The sequence below is a fragment of the Salvelinus fontinalis genome, chromosome 3 (genome assembly GCF_029448725.1).
Source record: "Salvelinus fontinalis isolate EN_2023a chromosome 3, ASM2944872v1, whole genome shotgun sequence".
In the NCBI taxonomy this organism is placed as follows: Eukaryota; Metazoa; Chordata; class Actinopteri; order Salmoniformes; family Salmonidae; genus Salvelinus; species Salvelinus fontinalis.
The window spans coordinates 22,642,513-22,670,067 of NC_074667.1; the positions used below are offsets into that span (position 1 = coordinate 22,642,513).

The following is a 27,555-nucleotide window of genomic DNA, read 5'->3' on the forward strand; positions in this document are numbered from 1 at the left end:
ACAGCTTGAATTTGTCTGAAGTTCTGGTAGATGTCTCGTGTTGTTTGATCACAGTTTGTTTTCTTGTGAGTAGAAAGTGAGATGGCCAGTGGTTATGGCTGGGGGATACTTTATATCCATGTTACTGAACACATTGGCATATTTCAACAGGTTAACGCAGGAAGTTTCAACACTCATCAGATTGCAGAATGGGAGACAAGAAACTGGTCTACACAATACGAAAAAAAATCTATTTAATGAGGCTGGACACAAGGCTGGACAATCTACGAAGGGTTCTGGGCCCACAACAACCCCTAGCCCAAACCCACTTCAAGTACATCCAAAATAATTGGTTAGGTATAAGCAATGTTGTTGTAGCGCCACCTTACCCGTATCTTGATGAATCAACACATGTATAATAACACCCTTGCCTGTATCGAACTAACAACTTGCACTTGTATTTTCTTAGTAGCACTGGCTTTGCAGATAGTTTATTGAGGAGAAATGTACTTACTATGACATGTGGTTGTCTCACCTACATATCTTAAGATGAATGCACTAACTGTAAGTCACTCTGGATAAGAGTGTATGCTAAATGACTAAAATGTCAAATGTAAAAATGAAGGGGAACGGGGGTTACCTAGTCAGTTGCACAACTGAATGCATTCAACCAAAATGTGTCTTCTGCATTTAACCCAACCCCTCTGAATCAGAGAGGCTAGATGGATGGATTTTTTTTAACATATTGCTTATACCCATCCAATCCTTTCAGATTTACACAAGTGCCTTATAGGGGCTAGGGGTTGTTTCTGTATGGGGCCATTTTCAACCCGGATATGAGAAAAAAAACACCCTTTCAAAAGTAAGGCTTGGACCTCCTCCGTCTATTGACATTAGGAAGTTACTTGCAGGGGCAGAAACGCTCCTCGCATTCCAACGTCACTTCATCGAATTCATTCCACACCTTGTTCTTACCCGCACAGGAAATTCATTCTGAAAAGGAGTTAGCTACGTGCTTATGTAATAGAATAAACGTCTGGGAGATTAACCATAATAGGCATAATCTGTCCAAGAATGGAGCTAATCTCCAGAAAATTGAGGGTATGCGGCGAGGTAGAAAATAAGATGAACATGTGTGCATTAGGGAATCTGCAACCGAGACAAGAGTATGTTCGTGCTGTATGACTCTGAATGACATCTTCTCTAAATGATCGTATTGTTTGTCAAACTTAAGACTTGATAGTTGAGTTTTGACAGTTGAGTTTTAATGACCCATTTGTCTCCCACGTACACACACACTGTAGCTGGATGTCATAATCATATTTACTGAAAAATCTCTCCCATCGACAGAACCGTCAATACCAACACTACCGGTCCACCAGCTCAACTTGGGTTCCTTCCTGTACAAAACCTATATTTACTCCTTCCATTTACTCGGCCAAATGCAGAGGCTCTCAGTTTGTCTTTGCGTCTGGTGGCATATGTGGTCCTCTGAGCTGGTTTGAGAAGACACTGTTTACACTGAAAGCTCAAGGACACACTCAAGCAGGCTACAATGATGCCACCTCTGAGCCTTCACTCATTGTGTAGCTGGGAAGTTATATCTTTCTATAAAACACTATTTTGTCAAGCAGAAGTTATCAAGTAAAACATCAAGTAAAACTATTACTTTATCTTTTGGCACCAGGTAATGTCATTCATTATCAATAACAGTGTAAAGACTATCTTATATGACAATCTTGAGTGGAATTAGTGGAGCAATATGTATTTTTATGGTACATACTCTTACCTTGTCGGTTACGACTGACCTCAAGTAGATTCAATGGGTTCCTCGTAAACCTAACACGCAAACCACACCGGCCACGTTGTGTGTGCAAGTGTTGCAAAATACATTTACACATACATATTATTCAATCATTTCACCCACACCGCTCACGCACGTGAACGAGCGTCTGCATAGCCAAGCGCTAAAATACAACTTGGTTCTATTTGACCCACATGACGCGCTGCAAGTCCCGCCTCTCCCATCTTCTCATTGATTTTCAGGAACATAGAACCCCACATAGATGAGCGATTAATCATAGATAACCTACTAAAAACTCAGCGATCATAATTTTGAGGTCATATGAATTAAAGATTTTAATTGCCTATTTCAAAGTCATGCCCGTCCCGTCCCGTCCTTGAATTTTCCTAAATAAGTCAATTCAACACACTGTCATTGTTCGAATTTCGATATCACAAACAGAGTTTGTGTTAAAAACAGTTTTAGGAGGACATGTCATTTCCCCCCCCCGCCCTTCCTTCACCAGTTGGCTGCCATCTTACAATGGCCCATCAAAACTAAACCAAAACTATATCAAAACTAATTTCACATCTGGGCTTATAATAATAGATGTAGCTTAAATACAATATTAAATTGATAATAGTCTGATGGGCGACAATATTATCAATTGCCTCGTGAATGAAGAGACTGAAGTGCAGTGTTGGTAATCGACAAAGTGGGGAACAGAGCTTACCAAAAAACAACTTTTTCAAATCATCTTTCATGCAGGTAAGTCATTTTGATTCCATAACCTAGCGGAAAGAGCAGGTTGTAATGTTTCTAAAACACATACATTTGCCAAACAATTTTAAAATTGGGGGGGGGGTAAATACATAAAACTTGAATAGTTTCCTGATCTTTCTTATATCTCTCAGATATACTGTAGGACAGACACTTCAGAACAAACTTCCTTTAGATTTTTGGGGGGACTATCTGTTGTTCCCTGTAGTGAATCTGTTATTCGATGCATTTATATTGCTAATAGCAATAAAGCCAAATTCAATGTTTAATCTAATAATTTTTTCAATCTTTTTTTTTTGATACTTTAAGTGGTCTTAAAATTAGACAGGGCTTAGACTGGGCTTAGACTCTAGAGGGTTTTAATAGTCGGAGTAGAGAAACACACGATTGACACCGATGAAGTGTGTGTCAGTCATGCTGGTGTCGGCAGTAGAGAGTAGAGAGAGTTACGCCGCTGCTGCACAACATGCTGGTGCTCTATTGTTCATTAGGGGATATGTTTTAGTGCTAGAATCGGTTAGTGCTAGAATCCTGACTAGAACCAAAACATTTGATCATATTACTCCAGTGCTAGCCTCCCTACACTTGCTTCCTGTTAAGGCCAGGGCTGATTTCAATGTTTTACTGCTAACCTACAAAGCATTACATGGGCTTGCTTCTACCTATCTTTCCGATTTGGTCCTGCCGTACATACCTACACGTACGCTACGGTCACAGACGCAGGCCTCCTAATTGTCCTAATTGTCTCCTAAGCAAACAGTTGGAGGCAGGGCTTTCTCCTATAGAGCTCCATTTTTATGGAATGGTCTGCTTACCCATGTGAGAGACGCAGACTCGGTCTCAACCTTTACGTTTTTACTGAAGACTCATCTTTTCAGTAGGTCATATGATTGAGTGTAGTCTGGCCCAGGAGTGTGAAGGTGAATGGAAAAGCTCTGGAGCAACGAACCACCCATGTTGTCTCTGGCCGGTTCCCCTCTCTCCACTGGGATTCTCTGCCTCTAACCCTATTACAGGGGCTGAGTCACTGGCTTACTGGTGCTCTTCCATGCCGTCCCTAGGAGGGGTGCGTCACTTGAGTGGGTTGAGTCACTAACGTGATCTTCCTGTCTGTGTTGGCGCCCCCCTTTGGGTTGTGCCGTGGCAGAGATCTTTGTGGGCTATACTCGGACTTGTCTCAGGATGGTAGGTTGGTGGTTGAAGATATCCCTCTAGTGGTGTGGGGGCTGTGCTTTGGCAAAGTGGGTGGGGTTATAACCTGCCTGTTTGGCCCTGTCCGGGGTATCATTGGATGGGGCCACAGTGTCTCCTGACATCTCCTGTCTCAGAATCATCTGGCCAAGTGCATAAAGTTCCCTCAGCGTTCATAACAAGCAACCTCTGAGAAAAGTCCCTCTACTATTCGAGGTGAACATTATGAATCAGACACCTTATCGATAGCAACAGCTCATGGTCCTCCTGGAATCAGAAGTGTTTTTGACTCAATAGAGGAACGTAGTCAGAGAAATGCTGATGAATGTCTTGCTCGAGCTGTGTATGCAACTTGTTCACCTCTGATGCTCACAGGTAATGTGTATTGGAAGAGATTTCTGAATGTTCTTCGCCCAGCATACACCCCTCCAACCAGATATGCTTTATCTACGTATTTGCTGGATGCAGAGTTCAACAAAGTTCAAGTGAAGGTCAAGCAAATCATAGAGAAAGCAGACTGTATTGCAATCATCTCTGATGGGTGGATCGAATGTTCATGGGCAAGGAATAATTAACTACATCATCTCCACTAGAGGTCGACCGATTATGATTTTTCAATGCCGATACTGATTATTGGAGGACCAAAAAAAGCCCATACCGATTAATCGGCCAATTTTTATATATATATTTGTAATAATGACAGTTACAACAATACTGAATGAACAATGAACACTCTTATTTTAACCTCATATAATACATCAATAAAATCAATTTAGTCTCAAATAAATAATGAAACATGTTCAATTTGGTTTAAATAATGCAAAAACAAAGTGTTGGAGAAGAAAGTAAAAGTGCAATATGTGCCATGTAAAAAAGCTAACATTTAAGTTCCTTGCTCAGACATGAGAACATATGAAAGCTGGTGGTTCTTTCAACATGAGTCTTCAATATTCCCAGGGAAGAAGTTTTAGGTTGTAGTTATTATAGGACTATTTCTCTCTATACCATTTGTATTTCATATACCTTTGACTATTGGATGTTCTCATAGGTACTTTAGTATTGCCAGGCTAATCTCGGGAGTTGATAGGCTTGAAGTCATAAACAGCACAATGCTTGAAGCATTGCAAAAGCTGCTGACAAACGTAGTAAAGTGAGGTTTGAATAAATGCTTACGAGCCTGCTGCTGCCTACCACCGCTCAGTCAGACTACTCTATCAAATCATAGACTTAATTATAATATAATAACACACAGAAATACGAGCCTTAGGTAATTAACTTGGTCAAATCCGGAAACTATCATTTCGAAAACAAAACGTTTATTCTTTCAGTGAAATACGGAACTGTTACGTATTTTATCTAACGGGTGGCATCCATAAGTCAAAATATTGCTGTTACATTGCACAACCTTCAATGTTATGTCATAATTACGTAAAATTCTGGCAAATTAGTTCGCAACGAGCCAGGCGGCCCAAACTGTTGCATATACCCTGACTCTGTGTGCAATGAACTCAAGAGAAGTGACATAATTTCCCTAGTTTAATATTGCCTGCTAACATGAATTCTTTTAACTAAATATGCAGGTTTAAGAATATATACTTCTGTGTATTGATCTTAAGAAAGGCATTGATGTTTATGGTTAGGTACATTTGTGCAACGATTGTGCTTTTTTCGCAAATGTGCTTTTGTTAAATTATCCCCCGTTTGGCAAAGTTGGCTGTCTTTGTTAGGAAGAAATTGTCTTCACACAGTTCGCAATGAGCCAGGTGGCGAAGTAAACTGTGGTTCAATGATAAATTAACAGGCACCGCATCAATTATATGCAACGCAGGACAAGCTAGATAAACTAGTAATATCATCAACCATGTGTAGTTAACTAGTGATTATGTTAAGATTGATTGTTTTTTATAAGATACATTTAATGCTAGCTAGCACCTTACCTTGGCTCCTTGCTGCACTCGCATAACAGGTAGTCAGCCTGCCACGCAGTCTCCTCGTGGAGTGCAATGTAATCGGCCATTCCGATTAATCGGTCGACCTCTAATCTCCACCCCTCAACCAGTATTCTACAAGAGCACAGACACAAGGGACAACAGACACACCGGTCTCTACATTGCAGATGAGCTGAAGGCAGTCATCAATGACCTTGGACCACAGAAGGTATTTGCACTGGTGACAGACAATGCTGCGAACATGAAGGCTGCTTGGTGGAGGAGTCCTACCCTCACATCACACCCATTGGCTGTGCTGCTCATGCATTGAATCTGCTCCTCAAGGACATCATGGCACTGAAAACAATGGATAGACTCTACAAGAGAGCCAAGGAAATGGTTAGGTATGTGAAGGGTCATCAAGTTATAGCAGCAATTTACCTCACCAAGCAAAGTGAAAAGAATAAGAGCACCACATTGAAGCGGCCCAGCAACACCCGTTGGGGTGGTGTTGTCATCATGTTTGACAGTCTCCTGGAGGGGAAGGAGTCTCTCCAAGAAATGGCCATATCACAGTCTGCCGATATGGACATCCCCATCAAGAGGATCCACATGGATGATGTATTTTGGGAGAGAATGGTAAGCAGCCTGAAACGTATAGCAGTAGCCATTGCACGGATTGAGAGAGACAATGCCATCCTGTCTGATGTTCAGACTCTGCTTGCAGATGTAAGAAAAGAAATCCGTACTGCACTGCCCACTACACTGTTGCTCCATGCAGAGGAAACTGTAGTTCTGAAATACATCAAAAAGCGTGAAGACTTCTGCCTGAAGCCCATAGACGCTGCAGCGTACATGTTGGACCCCAAGTATGCTGGCAAGAGCATCCTGTCTGGTGCAGAGATCAACAAGGCCTATGGTGTCATCACTACTGTGTCTAGCCACCTTGGCCTGGATGAGGGCAAGGTTATTGGCAGTCTGGCAATGTACACTTCCAAGCAAGGGCTTTGGGATGGAGATGCAATATGGCAGTCGTGAAAACATATCTCATCAACCACCTGGTGGAAGGGACTTTGTGGATCTGAGGCTCTTTCCCCCGTTGCCTTCATCATCTTCCAAATCCCGCCAACATCAGCCGCCTCAGAGCGCAACTGTTCCTTGTTTGGGAACACACACACCAAAGCACGCAACAGGCTGACCAATACAAGGGTTGAAAAATTGGTGGCCATCCGTGCAAATTTGAGGCTTTTTGAGCCTGACAACAAGCTATCCTCAACAAGGTTGTAAAGTGACAGTGACGATGAGGCCTCGGAGTCTGATGTTCAAGAGGTGGACATTGAGGAGGTCCAGGGACAAGACATGGAAGCCTGAGAGGAAGACAACCAAAGCTTTAGTTTCTAGACTATCATTTTACAGATGTATGTTGAAAACGTTTTTGGGAGATGCGATGGATCATTGGGAATCATTCAATATTCCCTTTCTTTTGTTGTTCAGTGAAATCATCCCATGTGACTAGTCAACTCATTTAATTAAAGTTTAATTCGTAACAATTTTTATTTACTTTTTTCTATTGGAAGGATTGAATCATTTGTAATTATGTCTACTTATGATAAGGTAAAAGGTTTATGTTTCTGTCTCTATATGATATGGTAAATATATCCAATGCTAAAAGCATCTACATTTAAATGGTATTAATATTAATTTGCATATATTTCCATTAATTCCCATATATTCCCGTTAATTCCCACGGAAAGTGTCCAAACCCTAGTCAGGAGTTTGTTTTTCAGTTGAGCCGTGGCAAGTAAGCTTCACGTTATCTCCAACATGAGCAGATTTTACATTGGGGACCAAAATGACTAGTTCTACATCCTGTAAAATGTTGTTATCGCAGATATACTCATAGTAGCCCAGCTGAGGTAATGGTGAGAGAGAGGTCTCCATTCTGGAGTTTAACCCTGTTTTCAAAACCCTCGCCTGGGGTGAAAATCTTGTTGATCAACTTTAGCTCCGATCTTCTGGTTATCGTACATTGGTAAAATAAAAACCCAGTGATTATCTCCCAGGACAAATAAGTTGGCAATAGAAGCTAGATAAATGTCCATGAATATTTCATGTGTGACATGACATGACCCGAAATTAATATAGTTGGTTCACAGTTGGTTTAAATATTTTTACCTGTGAGTCATGATCGCGTCTGGTATGGATGAACAAAATCGAAATGCTTGCGATGGCACATGCGGACGTACGTGCATGGCCAGTGTAGTCAGCATATTAGGGTAACTTAAGCATGCAAGGTCAACTCTCCATGCATTGTAAAACCATTGTTTAAGTTACATTTCCAGTATAAAGTAAGTACACCCTTTCGTGTTCCAAAACTGAAGTTAGACAAATCAGAATAAAATGTGTTAAAATCTTCCGCCAGTTTTGCTTGCTGCCTGCATAAACTCAAACACTTTCCCTCGTAGTATAGCAAGAGCACAGAGTTCCACTTTGGACAAGCTAAGTGTAAAATAACCAAAAGAAAACCGCAAGCGATTAAAAGTAAATATTGTCTCAAGCAGTTGTTCTGTCTTTTGGCATGAGCCTCAGACTACCCTCCCTGTATGATTTAATTGGCAAAAGCCAAGCTAATTTCTCTCACATTCTCTCCAAGTCTTAGTTCTGGAACAGTCCCTACGTAATGTCATATTGTATAGTATACCACAACCTGTACTTACAAACACATCCCAGAACTATGTATGTTTTTTACATTACAATTACCCTGGAGTAATGCCCATGTAATGTAAAATGTTGCCATAAAGTTTTAGCGAACCTTGTGTTGATGAAAAGTAATTGCAGAGAGTTCCAGGCCACAGGTTTGCTTTTTGCCTCTGCTGACACCAGAATGTCAAACCGTCATAGTGACACACTGTATAGATGTTTGTTTAGAAGTAGAATGACATGAGATATTTAAGTAGCCTATAAAGTACAACTCTACAGGCTACTTATTAGGGATTTATATTTTCCCGTTTAAATACTGGAGTTTAAATACCGGGAGTAATTCCTACTAACAGAGAGAGTCCGGGGAAATACCGCAACAATACCCACTTAAAGAAGTACCCACTTAGTGTTTAAAACCAAGATATGGTCACTATGCCAGGGTTAAGAGGGGCGCTGCACCGGCTTGGTTGTGCCACTATGTAAAGATTTCAGAGCAAATGAAACTGATATTTTAGTAATGTTATAGTAACTATCTTTGATCGCCAATGCCATTGTTGTGAACTGCAAAACAGGCCATTCATAAATTCTGAGCGTTATCATGTTCCTCAATTAATTCGCCGCATTTCAGCGGTAGGCTATCACGACACAGAGGCCCCAAGGACGCACCCCGAATATAGCGTTGTAGAATCAAACAAAGTTTGTAACGGCAGTCAAACAAAAGTCAAATGACCAAAGTTGCTACGCTTGCTAGGTAACCTCCTTCAATGAATGACAGAATATCTCCTCTATTTGGCAAAATCAAGTTGATGATTATACAGCTTGCAGATCAGCTCATGAATAACCAGGAGATGAAGAGTGGAAAAAGTTGAAATGTCAAGATAAAAATATCCATATCTACTCGCATACCGTTTGTTGATCACACATTCTCTACCGAAGCTCTCATATGGGCAGCAAGTACGAGACAGCGCAGAGAAGCAGGGAAAATGTTATAGCGGTATTTTGACAGCCATAGGCGATTGCAGAATAAAGTTAGGAATTTTCATGAGAGACAGGAGTCAGGATTTTGGGTTTCAGTCGGATAGGGACTGGACAGGAAAATAGCTTAGGCTGTAGGACAGGAGAAGTTAGAATTTTCCCTCATGCCTTATTGTTAACAGACAGAGATGCCTATGTAGTGAATTGTGCATATTAAATTTGTGACTGTCTGAAGAGTCACAATGACAACTCAAAGAGGCACACGCTATTTTATAGGATATACTGTAGGGGTTTATTGTAGGGTTTATAAACTGCATTCTGGTGTGTGTGCAGTACTGCAGTATCAATTATGCATGTGCTTTGAATTTATGGTGACTTTGTGTGAAGTAAATACACTAGGCTTTAAGGCTTCCATGCAACAACCCGTTTGGATAAGGTGCCATTTTATTTTTTGCTAATCTGCTACTCCGCATGTTGTGTACTTTGTGGTATTGCATTAGCGCGACATTGGAGACATTTTTTGTAATTTCCCAGATCTTGTCATTCCATTTTTTCAGGAAATGTGAAGAGTGTTCCTGGGACAGTCCCAGGATCCCAGTTACCCATGTTAATCCATAACTATTTATAGTTAGGGAACTTTATACTGCAACTTTATACTGCACTCTATCACTGTCTGGACTTTTCTTCAACAGTGGTATGACAAGTCAAAAGAGGGAGGGAGAGAGAGAGGGGGAGATAGAGATAAGTGCTAGCAAAGTTACAATGTCAGTTATTTTATTTTTAACGAGATGGTTTTATGCCCACCACATCTGAGAAGCAGGCAAAAATAACTGTGTGAATTCCCTTTACATTATAACAAATCTTTTTCTATCCTAAGCATTCAAAATAATTGTATTTTGCTAACCAATGTCTGACTGCAGTCTGGAATCACCAAGTCAGGGCTAGGAATGAATCATCTTCAAATCATCTTCTGCGGCAAAATTTTACGCAGACGTTTGAACTTTTGTCTGATGAGTAACTTCAAAAGAGCTGTACTAGACAGTAAACAAACCCCCCAAAAAGGTCAAGGGTCGCATCTGTGTCAATCACTGACTGTCACCGGTAACTACAGCAGACAGTTTCAAAGGCTTAAGATGTACAGATTTCAAGACACTCGACACTTGGAGCTTAGGGTACATCTGTAGTGCAATGTTAGCTTAATAATTATGATTTAATCTAAATCTGCTTTTACAGACAAACCATTCACATCAGAGACGGAATGAAACATGAAACAGATCATGCATATATTAATTTGAGATTTCGGCTGTCTGCGCACAAATTCTTTTCACAAGGTAAGTTGAAGTTCGGTAGCCGAAGTCTACAACCCTTCGCGGTGACACAGTAGGTCAACATTAGGGGTGGGAAATATGGACGGGATTCTTCAATCAAGTGTTTGCTGTCATTCAACGAGAGAGCGCAGCAGCAGCCAGGCCCTACTGTCTGCAGTGCACTACTAGTTTTTATGCCAAGTTTTTTTACTGGAGAACCTTTGTATGCGGACACCTTCATCCAATGGCCTTGCTTGCATGAGAATTAAATGTCAGACTTCCTCAACCAATAAGGTACACACTCTCCCATTATACGGAACTTTCAGCACGTAAACAGCAAAGGCTCCGAATATTTTAAAAATGAACGCTACCTGTTGGTGGGCGGGACTTACCTGGTCACTGTCATGGAGCATCTGGAGTGGACTTCTCCCCGACTTTCCCTGGTCGCTGCTCTTCCCACTGCCCTGCGCAGAGGCTGAGAAAACACACACAGGTACACACAGAGGTCAGTACAAGCAGATTACCTATAGTACACACTCAAGACCGCTAGCCATCTCTGCTGCATTCTAAATTGGTATCCACACACTCCATGTTATGCCATTGTGACAAATCATCAGGTATGGCAAGTTATTACTGAACTTTCAATCTGAATGCAAATGTCATGTTTGTTTAATGTCGAGCCCAGTGCTTGATAAGCAACCACTCTGACACAGCCGAGTTGAAACTAGGGAAAAATGTTCTTCACATCCGTGCCATAGTTTACTTAGTGTTAGTGAAAATGTGCAACTTAATAAAAAAAGGTGCAAGAGAGATAATCATGAACCATGTTAAATGTAAAGGTATGAATGTGACCCCAATCAGAGACTTTAATATAGCCACAAATCCAGTTGAGTCACAGGGACACCAGAAAGACTAATTTGTTACATACTGTACACACTACTACACACCTGGGGGTCATTAAACACTAACAAACAGGTGCACACCCAAACGACATTTAAATTTACATTTAAGTCATTTAGCAGACGCTCTTATCCAGAGCGACTTACAAATTGGTGCATTCACCTTATGACATCCATCCCATACAACACTTACCGACAGGTTGTCATAGAAGCACACAGAGAAGAGGGAGGGTATTTTAGGTCAAACCAGGCCTCAAAAAGGACTGTGCATCCATTCAGACTACTACTGTAGCTTTTACTATAGCTCTCTCCTAAACATACAACGCAGCAACACTACTGAAAACAGCACTCCTTTATGGGAGCAGAGGAGGAGGTGGAAGGAAGTAGGAGAGGGGGAAAAGGGCAAAACTTTGCTTGCAATCATAGAAAACCAAGAGAGCAGATGGAGGATAAACAGCGGTAGGCAAGCCTCTGGGACTACTTTAGAGTTACTTTAAGAAACATGACGTGGCATTTAGATTGTTGTGAGTTAGGCTGTTGTTGTCGTAGCCTCTGTTTCGTATGCTGTTGCTCATGTGATGTTCTATTTTAAAAAAAATGGTTGGCGGTGCAAACATGCAATTTACAGTGTTTGAGTTAGATGGTAAAAAAATGTCACATTTGTCAGACAGTGTGGGTTGACAAGAAACCTTCACCTCGGAATTGAGAGAGACAAAGAGTCACAGACATGGTCTCTCGAGACAGGGGAGGGTTGGTGAGGGTGCAGCCAGACAGGGCATGGCTGAGATAATTGTCTGTGTTTCAGTACCACGTATCAAGCACGACTTCAGAAATCTGACATCATAAATGGCATAGGAAACCACCAATTTATTCCTTAATGTTACTGTACAAGAATGGAGTATTCACCTACTGAGAATAATTTGGTTAAAACTTAAATTAATTATCAAGACTTCCAGTAACTAATTAAAAACTAAATATTACTGGGATTGAATATAAAAGTATGAAAAGGATAAAACAAACTGATGTGTCACTCTGACCAAATGAGTGGAACACACAAACACACACTGCAACCCACACTAAGGAGGCCAACAGGACCAACTCAGTCACCATACAGTACACCAGTCTGGTGGAAAGATTTAGACTGGAGAGACTACAACTGGTGGCATAGTCTTCCTATGTACCCAACTGTCCGCTGACCCAACCACCGTAGTTTGGTCTAAAATTGTCACGTCTACTCCTGCTACGGCACTCAACGTCACCAGTCTACTAACCACCGGTCCTGTCAACCCATCATTACGCTCACCTGGCAACCATCATTACATACACCTGCGCCCCATTATGAGGCACACCTGGACATTATTACTACCTGATTACTTCCCCTCTATCTAGCACTCCGTTGTATCACCCATCAGGTAGTATTGTTTCCTGTTTTCATGTTTAGACGCGACTCCTGTTTTTGTATTCAGTCCATGTTTGTTCCTATTAAACTCACAGACTGCACCTGCTTTCTGGACTCCCTGCGTCTCCGTTACAAAAATGTAACATTCTCGTACTAGTCACTACTGTTGGGTTCTGAGAATATGACATATACTTATTCATGTCACTGAGGAAGAGAGGGTAGTGTATAATGGTTTACATTATGTCAGGATATGTTATTGTTAGACATCGGGCATCCTATGGGAGGGATCCTCTTTGAGAAGAGACACAGTCTGGTACCAATCACCATGACAGCCTTGAGTTGGGGAGAAGTGAGCACTTTGGGGTAGAGGTCAGGTCAGATGAAGTGAGGAAGAACAGATATCACAAAGGTTCTGTCTAGGAACAGAGATGCGTTGTCTGTTCAGATGTGTAGGAGGAGACTCAGCCTAGGAGGAAGGGTTAAATATCAGTGCTTGTGTGGAAATGTCTTTGTCTAATGCAGCTGTATTGATCCTCTGGGAAGAATAAACTTGGGTTAAGCTTTCAGTGTCCGTTGAGTTTTACTCTGAAAATTTGAACCTAACACTACCCACTGGGCACAGGCGTCATTTCAACGTCTAGTTTTGGTTTACATTCGGTTTAGTCGTCAACTAACGTGAATTCAACAACGAAAAATGACCACGTGATTGGATTTAGGTTAAATGTTGTGTGAAATAACGACGAAATTCCCTTACGTTGACGACTTTTTTCAAACCCAATCAGTTCCACGTTAATTCAACATCACATACATTTTTTGTGTTCAAATGACCTGGAAACAATGTTTATTGAACCAGTTTTTACCCAGCGGGTAGTGCTTGATTCAAGCAGTTTGTGCAGTCTACTCACTACACACCAGAGATCCATCAGCACATGACTTCAAGAGGACATCAACATTCAGAAAAGATGTTCCTACAGTCATCCCATATGTTTCTATATGTTCAGCTCTTTTGGCAAACGCAAGACAGTGTTTATGTTAAGTTTAAGGACATTGCAAACAGCTGAAGCACATACTGTAACCGTGCCATAACATTTTCAGGAAACACTTATCGTCTAGCCGTATAAAGGCCATCTGGTGGGTTTTTAGTCCTTGCATCAAGACATTGAAAAAGGTATAGGGCTACATATACACAGATGACATTTTACACAGTCATTCCCAGCTCGTTAGACCTGTCCACCTTCTTTCAGTATACCCGATTTGAATATATTATCCCCTGCTTTAACGACCTCCACTGTTCAAGTCAATACGACTGGTACTAACTCTGCCCTGTTAAGGCCGTAAAAGCAGTCGGTCTCTGTCAAGTTCAAAGAGAAAGAGAGGGCCTCTTCTGACAGTGATCTGACATGTTTCAACTCTGGAGTAAAGCTATACGGAGACACCTCTCAAACCTGTCAAAAAGAATTGAGGAGACTTTCTACCTGCGAAGTTACGACCGTCATACATTTGTATCACTGTATACATTTGTATCGCTTGAATTTTCTTATTCCACTTTACAATTGACTGCAAAACTTGAGATGTGATTTTACGGCATAAAAGACGCTGACACACGCAGTGTTTGACACTTGGCAAACTAGCATTTTCGACATTTTGTCCGTTTTTACTTACTGGGAGAATTCACAATTCATATTCTTTAATGGAAGAGAACTGGTTTACAATTTTAAGTGGCATCTGTATGTTGACCCAACGCTAGCCTCGATTTCAGGAGTATGGGAGTATGGTGACGTGAGACTAACCCGATGCAAATGACTATCCATTTCATCCGTTTTAAGAGGTCACTTTAAAAGCTTTGCTATAACTTTCACACAAGTTATTGAAAGGCAGCTATTGCATGAGTCACTTCTACCTTGACTGGGATGTAATAGCTACTGTGAAAGACGATGAAGAGGTTGTAGTTCATTACAGAGGAGCAATGACAACAGGGTAAGATAGAAATGGTCCTATAACAGTTAGGATCAGCTTGATCTCCCTCTTTAAGTAAAGGACGCACCGTGGCTGCATTCTAAGCACAGGGAACCTCCCCAGAGAGGAGAGACATCACACAGAGAAAATAGAAACATACATTGTGGTATGTTTATTTATTTTATTTGTATTTAACCTTTATTTAACTAGGCAAGTCAATTAAGATAACGTTCTTATTTACAATTTGCCTACCAAGGCAAAAGGCCTCCTGTGGGGACGAGGGCTGGGATAAAAACAAAGAAGAAAAGTAGGACAAAACACACATCATGACAAAAGAGGCACCACAACATTACATAAAGAGAGACGTAAGACAACACAACAATGGTAGCAGCAAAACAATTGTAGCAACAACATGACAACAACACTACATGGCAGCAACACAACATGGTAGCAGTACATAGTACAAACATTGTTAGGCACCGACAACAGCATGAAGAGCAGAAAGGTAGAGACATTCTTCTTACCTTTGTTCTGGAGGTGTTCAGAACAAGGTTAAGAGCAGAGAAAGCCTTGGCCATGTCAATAAATATAGCAGCAATATTGCTTAGAGTCAAGTGCAGTGGTGACATAATTTAGGACCTTTAAGGTTGCAGTGACACATCCATAACCTGAGTGGAAACCAGACTGCATACCAGAGAGAATACTATAGACATCAATAAAGCAAGTCCGTTGATTATTGACAAGTTTTTCCAACACTTTTGATAAACAGGGCAAAATAGAAATAGCCCTATAACAGTTAGGATCAGCTTGATCTCCCCTTTTATATAAAGAAGGCAGCGTCACTGCCTTCCAAGCAATGGGAACCTCCCCAGAGAGGAGAGGCAGGTTAAAAAGGTCAGAGATAGGCTCGGCGATGATAGGGACAGCAACTTTAAAGAAGAAAGGATCTAAACCATCAGACCCAGATGTTTGTTTTTTTTAGGGTCAACTTTTAAGGAGCTCCTTTAGCACATCAGACTCAGTGACCGCCTGAAGGGAGAAGCTGTTTAGCGGGTCAGGGGAAAAAGAGGGAGGAGCATCAGGGTTAGTCGCATTAGAAGGGGTGGGAGATGAGGAAGTGTTGGACGGGCAAGGAGACGTGGCTGAATCAAATAGGAATCCTGACTTAATGAAGTGTTGATTAATGAGCTCAGCCACAGTAACTACCAGATTATCAACATTAAGTCACATGGGCAGCTGTGAGGAGGAGGGTTTATTCTCAAGGTATTTCACCGTTTTCCAGAACTTCTTGGCGTTAGACCCACAGAGAGAGAACTGCTCCTTTAAGTTGAGCGGTTCGAGAACTTCAAGTTCCTCGGTCTCCAAATCACTAAGGACATAAAATGGTCCACTCACACACGTACAGTCATGACGAAGGCGTGACAGCGCCTCTTCCCCCTCAGGAGAGAAAACAGAATGGCAAAACACGCCATCTGACTTGACCCTTGTGTTCAATTTTTTATTTTGGACTGTCTCTGTAGCCACTCACAGGACTCTACACACTCACGCACACTGACACTCCAACACACGCATAACATGCACACACATTTATACTAACTACACTCACATGCAATCATCATTTACGCTGCTGCTACTCTGTTTATCCTATATCCCGATGCCTTACCCCTATACATACAGTATCTACAGTACCTAATCACTCCAGTATCCCTGCACAATGGAAATATGGTATTGAAAGTGACCCTGTATATAGCTTCTTACTTTCTCGTGTTCTTATTTCTTATTTTTTACATTTATTTTGTCATTTTGTTCTACCTTATGTTATTTTTAGTGATACCGCAATGTTGGGTTTAGAGCTTGCAACAAAGGCAATTCACTATACTTGTGCACGTGACATTAAAACTTGAAACCAGGTGCCCCATGTCTGTAAACAGCACAACTAAACGTGCTGTGGCTGGATTAACCCAAAAGGCATACATTCGAAAAGAGGGAGGAAAGTGACACCTAACTGCAGTGTGGATTAACTTAAACACACACACACTGACAGAAGAGGAAAGGCTGGGTGCATCAGGAATCCAGCAGAATAAGACTGCCACGCAATCAAACCTTTCCCTGCAACAAGGATGAGGGAGAATTAAGAAAAGGTGCCTTGTGCGTGTGCACGGTATATACTCTAGGAGTCCTGATGTAATATGCCAAATGAGATATAGCGTAAAGAATGGCTAAAGAAAAATGTTTTGTTTCTTAGCATTCATGCTATCACATCGAATGGACTGGCTCCGATAACTTAATCTTGTCCGATCCCAATCCAATCAACCAATAGCATGCCATCGCAATATTTATAACGCTGTTGAACTCCAAGCTCTATAAATACCCATTAGGCTAAGCAGCATTAAATCCAATTTGATGATGCTGCTGTGACATGAGTCAGGAGTCAGGAGTGAGTGACTTTGTAGAGATACACCGTATAACCAGGAAGCAACGTGACCAGCAGGGTCAAGGAGGGGAAATGCTATACGCACACTCCTGATCTGCAAACCAATATTTAATTTAAGAATTGGTTAAAAATAGGTTAAGGTTAGGGTCATGGTTAAGGGTTTAGTTAAGGTTAGGGTTATTTAAGGGTCAGGGACAGTTTTAGGGTTACGTGACAGCCACTGTGGTCTACAGGGCTGTTTCTGCATTACATGGTAGTTCCACCAAGGATAAAGGCAATTGAATACTACTTTTGTAAGATGAATAGAGTATAGAGGGAAAATGTATGTGTGTGTGGCAAGGAAAAAGGCAAAAAGGACGATGTGTGTGTCTCTCTCTCTCCACGCCCGTGTGAGACTCGGCAAGTCTGAATGCCAAGCCACTTGTGAACAATGAACACACTCACACTCTCCATGCCACAGCCAGGCATGCAGAAAATATATACTGTAGACCACTGTAGCTGGGGATACCCTATAAACTATGCACTTCCAGGAGGTAGGGGGAGGGAAAGAGTATGAGAAGCAATAGATGCAACTATACATATTAAAACAAGTCTCTAGACTTGTCATCTGCAGTACATCTGCACTTAACCCAACAGCTACTAAGTTGGCAAGCTAGATCTGAATAACTGCATGTCAAAATATAATATTTTTTTAAAAACTTGCTAATGTCTTGCTAACCGATGTCTTGCTAATAGAAATTACATGTTATTTGTGTGGAGAAACAACCATTTCCATGCTGAACATTTGACCTTGTATATACAGTAATTTCTTACTTTCTCGTGTTCTTTTTTTTCTTTTCTCATGTGTTTTTGTTCTACCTTATGTTATTTTTAGTACTACATTGATATTGATCATTGCATTGTTGGGTTTACAGCTTGCAAGAAAGGCATTTCACTGTACTTGCGCACGATTGTGAAACTTGAAATTATACTGACCAAAAATATAATCGATCCCGCAGGTGAAGAAGCCGGATGTGGAGGTCCTGGGCTGGAGTGGACGTACTGTCAACTTCTCTAAAACGATGTTGGAGGCGGCTTATGGTAGAGAAATTAACATTAATTTATCTGGCAAAAGTTCCGGTGGGCATTCCTGCAGTAGCATGCTCCCTCAAACTTGAGATATCTGTGGTATTGTGTTGTGTTACAAAATTGCACTTTTATTGTCCCCAGCACAAGGTGCACCTGTGTAATGATCCGGCTGTTTGATCAGCTTCTTGATATCACACACCTGTCAGGTGGATGGATTATCTTGGCAAAGGAGAAATGCTCACTAACAGGGATGTAACCAAATTTGTGCACAAAATTTTGAGAAATATGTTTTTTTGTGCATATGGAACATTTCTGGGATCTTTTATTTCAGCTCATGAAACATGGGACCAACACTTACATTGCGTTTATATTTTTGTTCAGTATAGAAGACCATTTAAAGGTTACTTTCTCTACAGACATAGCTTTACCATTTGTGGGCCAATCACAACGACAAAAATAATGTTGATGCTTAAATAATGTTGATGATAAAAAAGGTGTTGCCAGTGCCACTGTTGTCAATGGAGCCAACTGGTACAGTAATAGAGAGAGAACGGGTCCCCAAAGGGCAATTTTGTCACTTTGGCCTGGCCCTTGCCTAGCGTGTGCCAAGGTGTGGGGGCAGTTTGTGGTGAACAGTGATACAGTACATTGATGTATTTCAAACTGTTTAATAAACACATTACAACTTCCGTATGCCACTGTAAGTCAAGGCAGCACACATTTTAAATACGACCACTCCCAAACCTTTGAATTTTTTCCCTAATTAAATGCCAGGAGTACAGGTAACGTCAGTACTATTTTTGAATATACGAAACAGGACCTGGCAGAATGTGACTATAGCTACTGTATTCCAGGAACGAGCAGAGATGACACATTGAATCAATGTGCTCTTAGTACCTTAACTTCCTGTTGTTATTATTAGGGCCGGGAAGATACCAGTTTCTCTATACTTATTAGTATCGTGGCAAGGAAATAAAACACGAAGTGAATGTAACTTATTTAGGAAAACAGCCATAATGTTGGAAACAGACATCATGTTTGTGTGTGCTGTAGCTTGGAAAATAAATTAAAATGACTGGAAGACATTATGTTGTCTTCCAGTCATTTTAATTTATTTTCCAAGCTACCGCACACAATATTTTACAAACAGCAGGTTTTTAAAGGACCAAATTGGTCTGCTTCGTGTTTTCATTTTTGCCATGAAAAAAATTATGCGATACTGGTATTGTCACAGCACTAGTTATTATCATTCTACAACCATGGAAAGTTACACAAAAATTCTTCTGATGAATTAACATTTATTCGGATGGAAACTAATGAGCAATACATTCAGGAGTTTCCCATTCAATTACGGAAGATAAATTGTTTCATTTGCAAGCATTACCAGCCAGCTGCTGAAGATCTAGGCCTAAGTAAAGCCCAAGAATTGCTCATTGTATATGTTGACTGAGTATTGCTCAGAATAAGATCTGCTAGCTAAGTGACAAAAAAACGTAACCCAAATACAGACTTGTCTACCTAATAGAGCCCTACGGGGGGGGGGGGGGGGGGGGGGGGGGGGGGGGGGGGCATAATACCCATAAAACCTAGCGGTCAAACAGGGAAATGGTTCCAATCCTTTTTCCACTATTAATTTTGCCCATAGGGAATTTTAGAAACACTTAAAATAAGGGCTGTGTTTCGTGTAGGCTTACCCTGGCATGTTTTAATAACCGTGTAAATCTTTTTAAGACAAGGTGACTTTTATCAATATACAGTATGCGGCTGTATTTACCCCCCCAAAATTAAATGCTAATTAGCTGCTAATGTGGCTATCATAAAGAACTACAAATGCCATGATGATATGGATGAGACTGCCGAATAGAAGCAATGGTGAGAATCTCTGGATTAACTATCTAATCTTAAATCAATTTAGTAATTAATACATTGGCTACATTTCTTTAAATTTACAGTTCTGTGAACTGTTTTGTGCACGTTTTAAATTGACTAAATACCTGTTAGTAAAGGTGTCAGCTAGAGATGGCGTGCAGGAGCTTTCAAGGACTTGTGGTCTTGCACAATGTCTACTTTGATGCTAATTAGAATTTTCGAATCTGAGAGTAAATAGAGCCAAATATATTGATAAAACTCATCTTGTCTGATTGAGATTTACCTGGTTATCAAAATGTCACGCAAAGGTAAGCCGACACGAAACACAGCCCTTATTTTAAGTGTTTCTAAAATTCCCTATGGGCAAAATTAATAGTGGAAAAAAGGATTGGAACCATTTCCCTGTTTGACCGCTAGGTTTTATGGGTATTATGACTCATACCGTGGTACTCTATAAAGGTGTTCATAGCACTCAACCAAAAACCCATTTAATGTGAGCTGACCAAGTCCTATTAGTTTACTTGACTAGAACCCATGCTAATCCTCTCTCTTTCCCACTCTCCCTTTCTGGTACAGTAGCAAGAGCTTAGGAGATGCAGAATGTAGAAAGGCCAATGTGTGTTTCTCCTGTCCCTGCCATGAACGCTGCTCTGTGTGGAAATCCCTCGGGGAGCAGGGGCCCCATCCCCCTCCACGGCTCTCCAGGTCTGCCAAAGAGAGGAGTTTTACTGAGAGAGACACTGCTGTGTGGAGGCCGATCCCCGCTGCTGCTGCAATGTATGTGAAGGGTGTTAGTGCACATCCACGGGCACGTGGGTGATGGGGGTTATCTTTTTAACGAGAGTTAGAGTCTTAGGAGAGTGCAAGCAGATGTGGGGCAGGTATCTTCTTGGTCTTTCCCCGAGACACATAGTATGGATTACAGAACAGGTGGGGGCTTATATTGTCTATAGGCAAATTTGTGGGGGTAAAAAGAGTAGCAAGGCTGCTATAGCATCAAAGCAGGCTATGGTGTTCCACAAGGAGGGTCATCTTCCAGGCGGTTCTTTGGGCCATCACCAAGGTTTAAGTCTTTAATTGCGTGCCAGGTTGATGACATGGGAAGACCTTACATGCTACGCCCGTTATGTGCCGATCAGGAGACAAGTGTTTCCCTTAGTGAGGAGAACAAGCCTCTCAAAGCGCTCAACGGTGATCTGCGAAATTGTTGAGTCAGCATGGGCAGTCTAGGGGATATAAGGTGACCTTCAGCACAGATCCAGGAACAGTTGTAACTTCAAAGCCAACATTTAGGTGACAGTGCAAAACTGGGGACAAAACAAGAACACAGGGTTGACAGATTACATCCAAATTCCACAAAACTAAATGGAGAGAATTCCCATTGCCATTCCCAGAAGTCTTCTGTGTGAGAAGATAATCCAATCCTACATAGGGATTTGTGGCATGGTGAGAGCAGCTGTAAGTAATAGAGGCCAATTATGAACAAAACCAGAGTGAGCGAAGAAATCCGTGTTCCCGCATCACACAAACTAATCTAATCCTGGAGCGATTGATCTACATAATTGGAGGATGCTGAGCAGGAGGATGCTTGGAGGAGGAAACACATGGAAACCATGTGTTTGATACCATTCCACCCATTCCGCTCCAGCCATTACCCCGAGCCTGTCCTCCCCAATTAAGGTACCACCAACCTCCTGTGTTCTACATGAATATGCAACTGGCAGGGGGAAAAGAACAGTTTGGAACAGCAGGGCTGAACTGAACTGTCATCAATATCCCAAGATGGCTACAGATCTGACGGCAATCTCAGGCAGAACTAATTTCACTTGGCAACCTGAGAGTACCATCGAGATCTGCATGACAGACAGTCAGTCGGTATCTCTTCTGGGACACGTAGTACTAGACTGAAGTCAAACAACAATGACAAACATAGGAGAGACTGGAACATTCCCCAGAACAAAGTTCAAGACACTGTGCTCCTACTCTTCTAAAAGGTAAGACAATGTACAGATTTGTGGCTAAGGATATTTGTATTAGTCTGGGGTACTGCAATTGTTTTTGACACTCGCGTGTTGAGCAGATAAGTATTTTATGACCCCAATGCTCTTGAGTCAAGCCCAGGCAAGGCAGGTATGAGGAGGGGACCAACATCACAGTGTAAGCTGATAGTTGCCCCAAGCACTGATCTACGGCCAGGTTTCCTTAAATCAGCCATAATGATTATGGTTGGGACCAAGATAGGGCAATCAGGCCTCAGATCAGCACTAAATAAGTGAAATCCTTGGTTGGAGCCTTGTGTGTCTTCTTTCACCCTTCCACTTGTAAAACATATATCTGACTTGTACACCACAGAAGCATGCACTGGCTTACAGGGCATATAAAGAGGTTAGTGGTGGAAGGATCCTGGCAGTGTGTCTGTGTTATAGACATAACATTCCATTGAGGTTAAGTGCCACGTATGCTGTCTCACATCTTTTCAAGAGTCGTGTTGTTCCACCAAGGCTTTTGTCGGACCCTCAAGATCCACTGGCTTTCGCTGCAAACCACAAAGGGTATATTGGGTTAAATACACGTTGATTGTAGCGTGGCCACCACAAACACTTTATTCGTGTCTCCTGGGTCAGGGGATCAGAGGCTATAGCCAGCATCTGGTGCAGTCTATGTAATTATCTTCCTTGAACTTGAGAGTGAGGACTGTGCACACAGAATTCCCATTCAGCAAGTGGGAGAAAATGACGCTGCCCTTTTGTAAGTTAAACAATGCTGTCCAGTGTGATATGATACTCTCCCTTTGTTAACATAGTAAGACATTACGTCAGACTGGGGTCTGACAAAACAGACTTAGAAATGGAAATGTTCCCAAAGTCTCATCTGCACGCCCGACTGCAACATTTTGAAGCCTATCCAAATTCATTTGGCAAAGGATGCAGATTTTCTTCCCCAGACCTGTGCATCGGTATGACAGTGTGCTCTTTCATGTAGATCTACTGACATCTTGAATGCTCAGAGGCATTCATTTCCTGTTACAGAAAACCATGCATACATTTGTGCTTATGTCATGCTGAAGACCTACAATAAGATGCACCTGTAAAATGCCTTTTGGTTATACATGTAGTAGTGACAAACCCACATTGATTGACCTTAGCTTGAGCAAAACCTTCCATGGCACTATGCTAGATAGAAAGGGAGTCATTTCAACAGCATTTTAAGTTTAGGACTTTGATTTGATAAATGAAATAAGTTCTTTAAAACTAATGTCGTAAGTAGAGCAACACGCACCTACAGAGCTCTACAAAGGTGACCATTCTGTACAAAAGTTTTATAAAAAGTCCAAAATGTTACCTTGTAGGACCACATGGACTTAGTATGGTTGGACATGTCTGAATGAGGCAATTGTACGGGCAAAGAGGGACCAATGTGGGGTAGAGGAGAAGGCCGGGTCTCACAGTGAACGGATACACTAACGGCAGCAAACTCACACCACATTCTTCCACATAGCAGAGGAAACACTGAAGCAATCAGGCTGGTAATTAGGGCTTTCCTCCATTCTGCTCCACGTCCCAAAGGGAAATGGAGACAGAGGGTGGGACATGAGGTAAAACATTGCTGAAAGCTGTTGAGAGAGTGGGGTGGAGACACCATACAACAGTAACACGCACTTTAAACATATCATCTCTGTGGTTTACTCACAGAGGCAATGAAGATGTGTTTCTATGGTGTGGTGTAGGTCAAGTCTGCAAAATGACAAACTTTCTCACTGAAGTAGAATTTCTGTTAAGTAAATGGGCATATACACTTTGTACAAAACATTAGGAACACCTTTCTAATTTTGAGTTTTTGTACTGGTCCCCTGTGGGAATCAAACCCACAACCCTGGCGTTGCACCATGCTCTACCAACTGAGCCACATGGGACCAACATCAATAAAGGATTATTGATGTTGGTCAGTCTATTGTTCCTAATGTGTTCCTAATGTTTTGTACACTGTGCACACCTCTATCGAGCCTTTTTAAACCCATTATAAGGAAAAGTATGAATAAGTGCTGGCATGGAAGCCTGCAGGCTACTTGGCTATCATACATGGTTTGGTTATGACATGCCCCTGCTATCTATTCACACTGTATTAGAACACAGGAGACATTATTATTATTTGTCTAAATACAATGGATTAGTTTTACTCCTAAAATATACAATTTAAGAGTTTTAATAGAGATAAGTTCAAAAGTCACTTTGTATGCAAAACACATGGGAAAACATGCATATTCCATTCAATGTACTGAAATATGACAAATTCACGAATACAGTAAACGGCTTGTGCAGGATATTTGACTCACCTGGTTTCAGGTTGCTGTGAACATAGAATATAACCATTATAAAACACCACAAGCACATTGCAAGAACCATCCGATTAACTTTGGGTTTTCTCATCCTTAATCTTTAGGAACGACAAAGCCGACCCAAGTCCTTCTGTGGTTCATGCGAAAAAGGACCGTTCAACGCTCAAGTAACGTTAGGGATTTGGAGATTCGAGTACATTGCTCGGGTACAGATAGAACCGTCTCTTCTTCAAGTCAAATTGCTGGTTGTTACTTGTGCGATTCATCATTTTGATGTACATCCACGCATATCCTGCGCCGGTGAAAAGTTACAACAGTCCAACCGCAAAAGGAGCGACAGTTACGTGAAGTCAGCAAATAATTAGTTGCAGACACAACTTGCCATGCCAGTCGCTCGAGTTCTGAACAAATTTACTAGCCAGGGTAGAAGGCAGTTTATTCGAAATTAAAACGGCAATCGAGTTCTCTTACGACGAAGGGGTTTATATGCCCTTCAGCAAACCTTCAGAGCTTAAGATCTTTCCAAATGTGAGCTTTGCTGTTAACTCTTTACTTTCCAGAAACATATATGGCACGGGCGACGCTTAGGCTACATACACCACCAAGCGTTGGAACATTTGGGAAAGAAATATGATACGTATTCAATGAACCATTCTGGTATCAATGCAAATCGACGCCTGGTATACAATGTATGATTACAGTGATATGTTGGCTATATAAGGCCTTTTAGAAATCAAGAAATATTTGGCATGGGTTTATTGACCCTGCATCTACCAGTAGTGGCTAACTAAACGTTATCAGTAATACAGTAAGATATTGATGCATTCTAGTATATAGTATTACATGGTAGCTAGATACGCTGTTATAGCGTAATTACAGTCTAGGTACAAATTGTTGCATAGCAGCCTACTTATACTTCTCTTATACCTTCAGCATGTGTATATGTTATCTCTCACCAAAGGCGTGAATATTCAACAATCTACTCGTAATTACAGCATACATGTACATGTATTAGGGACACTTATTCTTAAGTGGGCATGTGGTTGTTAGAGGGACTGAATAATCTGTTTGCTGATCATATAGTAACGACCTCAACACCTAGCGACCTCGTCAAGAGGTTTTGACCTCTTGGCATAGCGGTTAAGGTGTTGGCATGACAATTGCTGGACCCGAAATTGCTACATTGGTGTCAGAAGTGGGGCCATTGGAGAGGCGTGTACACATGAGGGACACAGTAAAGAGAAGCGCGGGGACACGCTCTCCCAAAGGAAGAAGGTAATGTAGCGACTTTAACCCAACACCTAGCGACCTTGTCAAGATGTTCGGACCTCTTGGCGTAACAATTAACTTGTTGGCATGACAGTCGCTGGACCCAGGTTCGGGTCGGGGCATGTACAGCTAATTAAGAGCTAGTAACATGTCCTGTACAGCAGCCTTTGCCTCTTGACCCCCCCAGACATTTGGCACCTCCGCTTCCCACTGGGTCTCAGGGCAGAAGGTCCTCCTCGGAACCAGTGTGGATTAGGAGACATGCAAGTGATCAAACGAGAGCCCTCGTAGGCAGACGGTGTGAAGCTTGCCAGTTTATGAGGGAGATAATCGTGAGTGGTCATTGTCAGCTCTGAGGCCAATTAGTCTGTTGTGTTAGACTAGACATTAAACCTGTGTTTAACTAGACCCCCAATTATTATATATTTTTTTAAAATAAATAAAACCTTGCTCGTCTTTTCCTACTAGCACTGCCTTTGTTGATAACTTCTTTACTGAGGAAAAATGTACTTACTACGGCTGTGATGTGGTTGTCTCACCTAGCTATCTTAAGATGACTTAAGACTAACTGCATGTCCCTCTGGATAAGAGCATCTGCTAAATGACTCAAATGTAAAGCAGGTGGACAGTGACCCGTTTGAAAATAGAAAAAAAATGGGCCGATCCCTAAGCCACTGCATCTCAGTGCTAGAGGCGTCACTACAGACACCCTGGTTCAAATCCAGGCTGTATCACAACTGGCTGTGATTGGAAGTCCCATAAGGTGGCGCACAATTGTCCCAGTGTTGTCTGGAGTAGGCCGTCATTGTAAATAAGAATTTGTTCTTAAGTGACTTGCCTAGTTAAAAAATAAATAATCTGCTGTGGTAACTGTTTTAGCATTAGTAGGGCAAAGGAGAAGGTGACAGCAAAGTGCAAGTGAGCGAGAGCCTGGCATGCTCTCTTGCTCTGCGCTTGACACAGGTCCAAGGCTGAGCTCCCTTCTGACAGTGTTGAGGTACATGAGCTCACTCACTCCCTCCCTCACTTCTTACCTCCCCGTTACCACCTCTTCCTCCTTGAAAACCCTACACTGGCTCCAGGGTTTCATTGGAAACACATTTTCTCCAGAGGAGAAGGGTACATTTTGTTTATTGGGAATATCATGTTCCCGGACTGTACAGCAAACTGCAGCCATTCCAAGGTAATTCCGGGGGGGAAAGTCCAAGACGTTAACTGATAATGGTGCTTCTTGAATAGTCCCAAACACATACAATGGGTAGAAATACAAAATAAATCAATAGGAGTCTAAATATGCAGACTGTATTGGTCTTTATGCAAATAATTGTTTTGCTCTCACTTGAGCTAAAAAAACTTTACCTTCTCATGCTGTTGAACAACAATGATCTTTTCATGCTTTATTGATCACTGGTTGTCAATTTGGACCACGCTCAATTTAGGGGCCAGGAGGCTGGTATCGGAAGGGTGTAGTAACGCTCTCTGAAATCACTTTACTCCGTAGCAGTTGATTGATGTACTGGAATGAGAACACTAACTCTTCATGGACTAGGAGGTAGTGGTTGGAGAGGAATATGAGACCGCTGTCCCCTACTGGACAACAATGATAAAAGTGAAACATTTTGAGACTAGGAGAAACAAAATTATTCTCCTTATTCTTAACTCAGTCTGTAACTGAAAATATT

General features: G+C 41.6%; 1 protein-coding gene across 1 annotated transcript in view; it reads right to left on the reverse strand.

Moving 5' to 3' along the window:
• The window catches only part of LOC129841168 (carbohydrate sulfotransferase 11-like), a 28,337-nt gene extending 3,161 nt beyond the window's left edge, over positions 1 to 25,176 (reverse strand). The window contains exons 1-2 of the mRNA XM_055909318.1: positions 24,602 to 25,176; positions 11,036 to 11,118 (exon numbers count right to left, since the gene is read on the reverse strand). Coding sequence (XP_055765293.1) covers positions 11,036 to 11,118; positions 24,602 to 24,695 — 177 coding nt within the window. The 5' untranslated portion in view covers positions 24,696 to 25,176. The remainder of the gene's footprint in view (positions 1 to 11,035; positions 11,119 to 24,601) is intronic.
• Between the last annotated feature and the right edge of the window lie 2,379 nt (positions 25,177 to 27,555).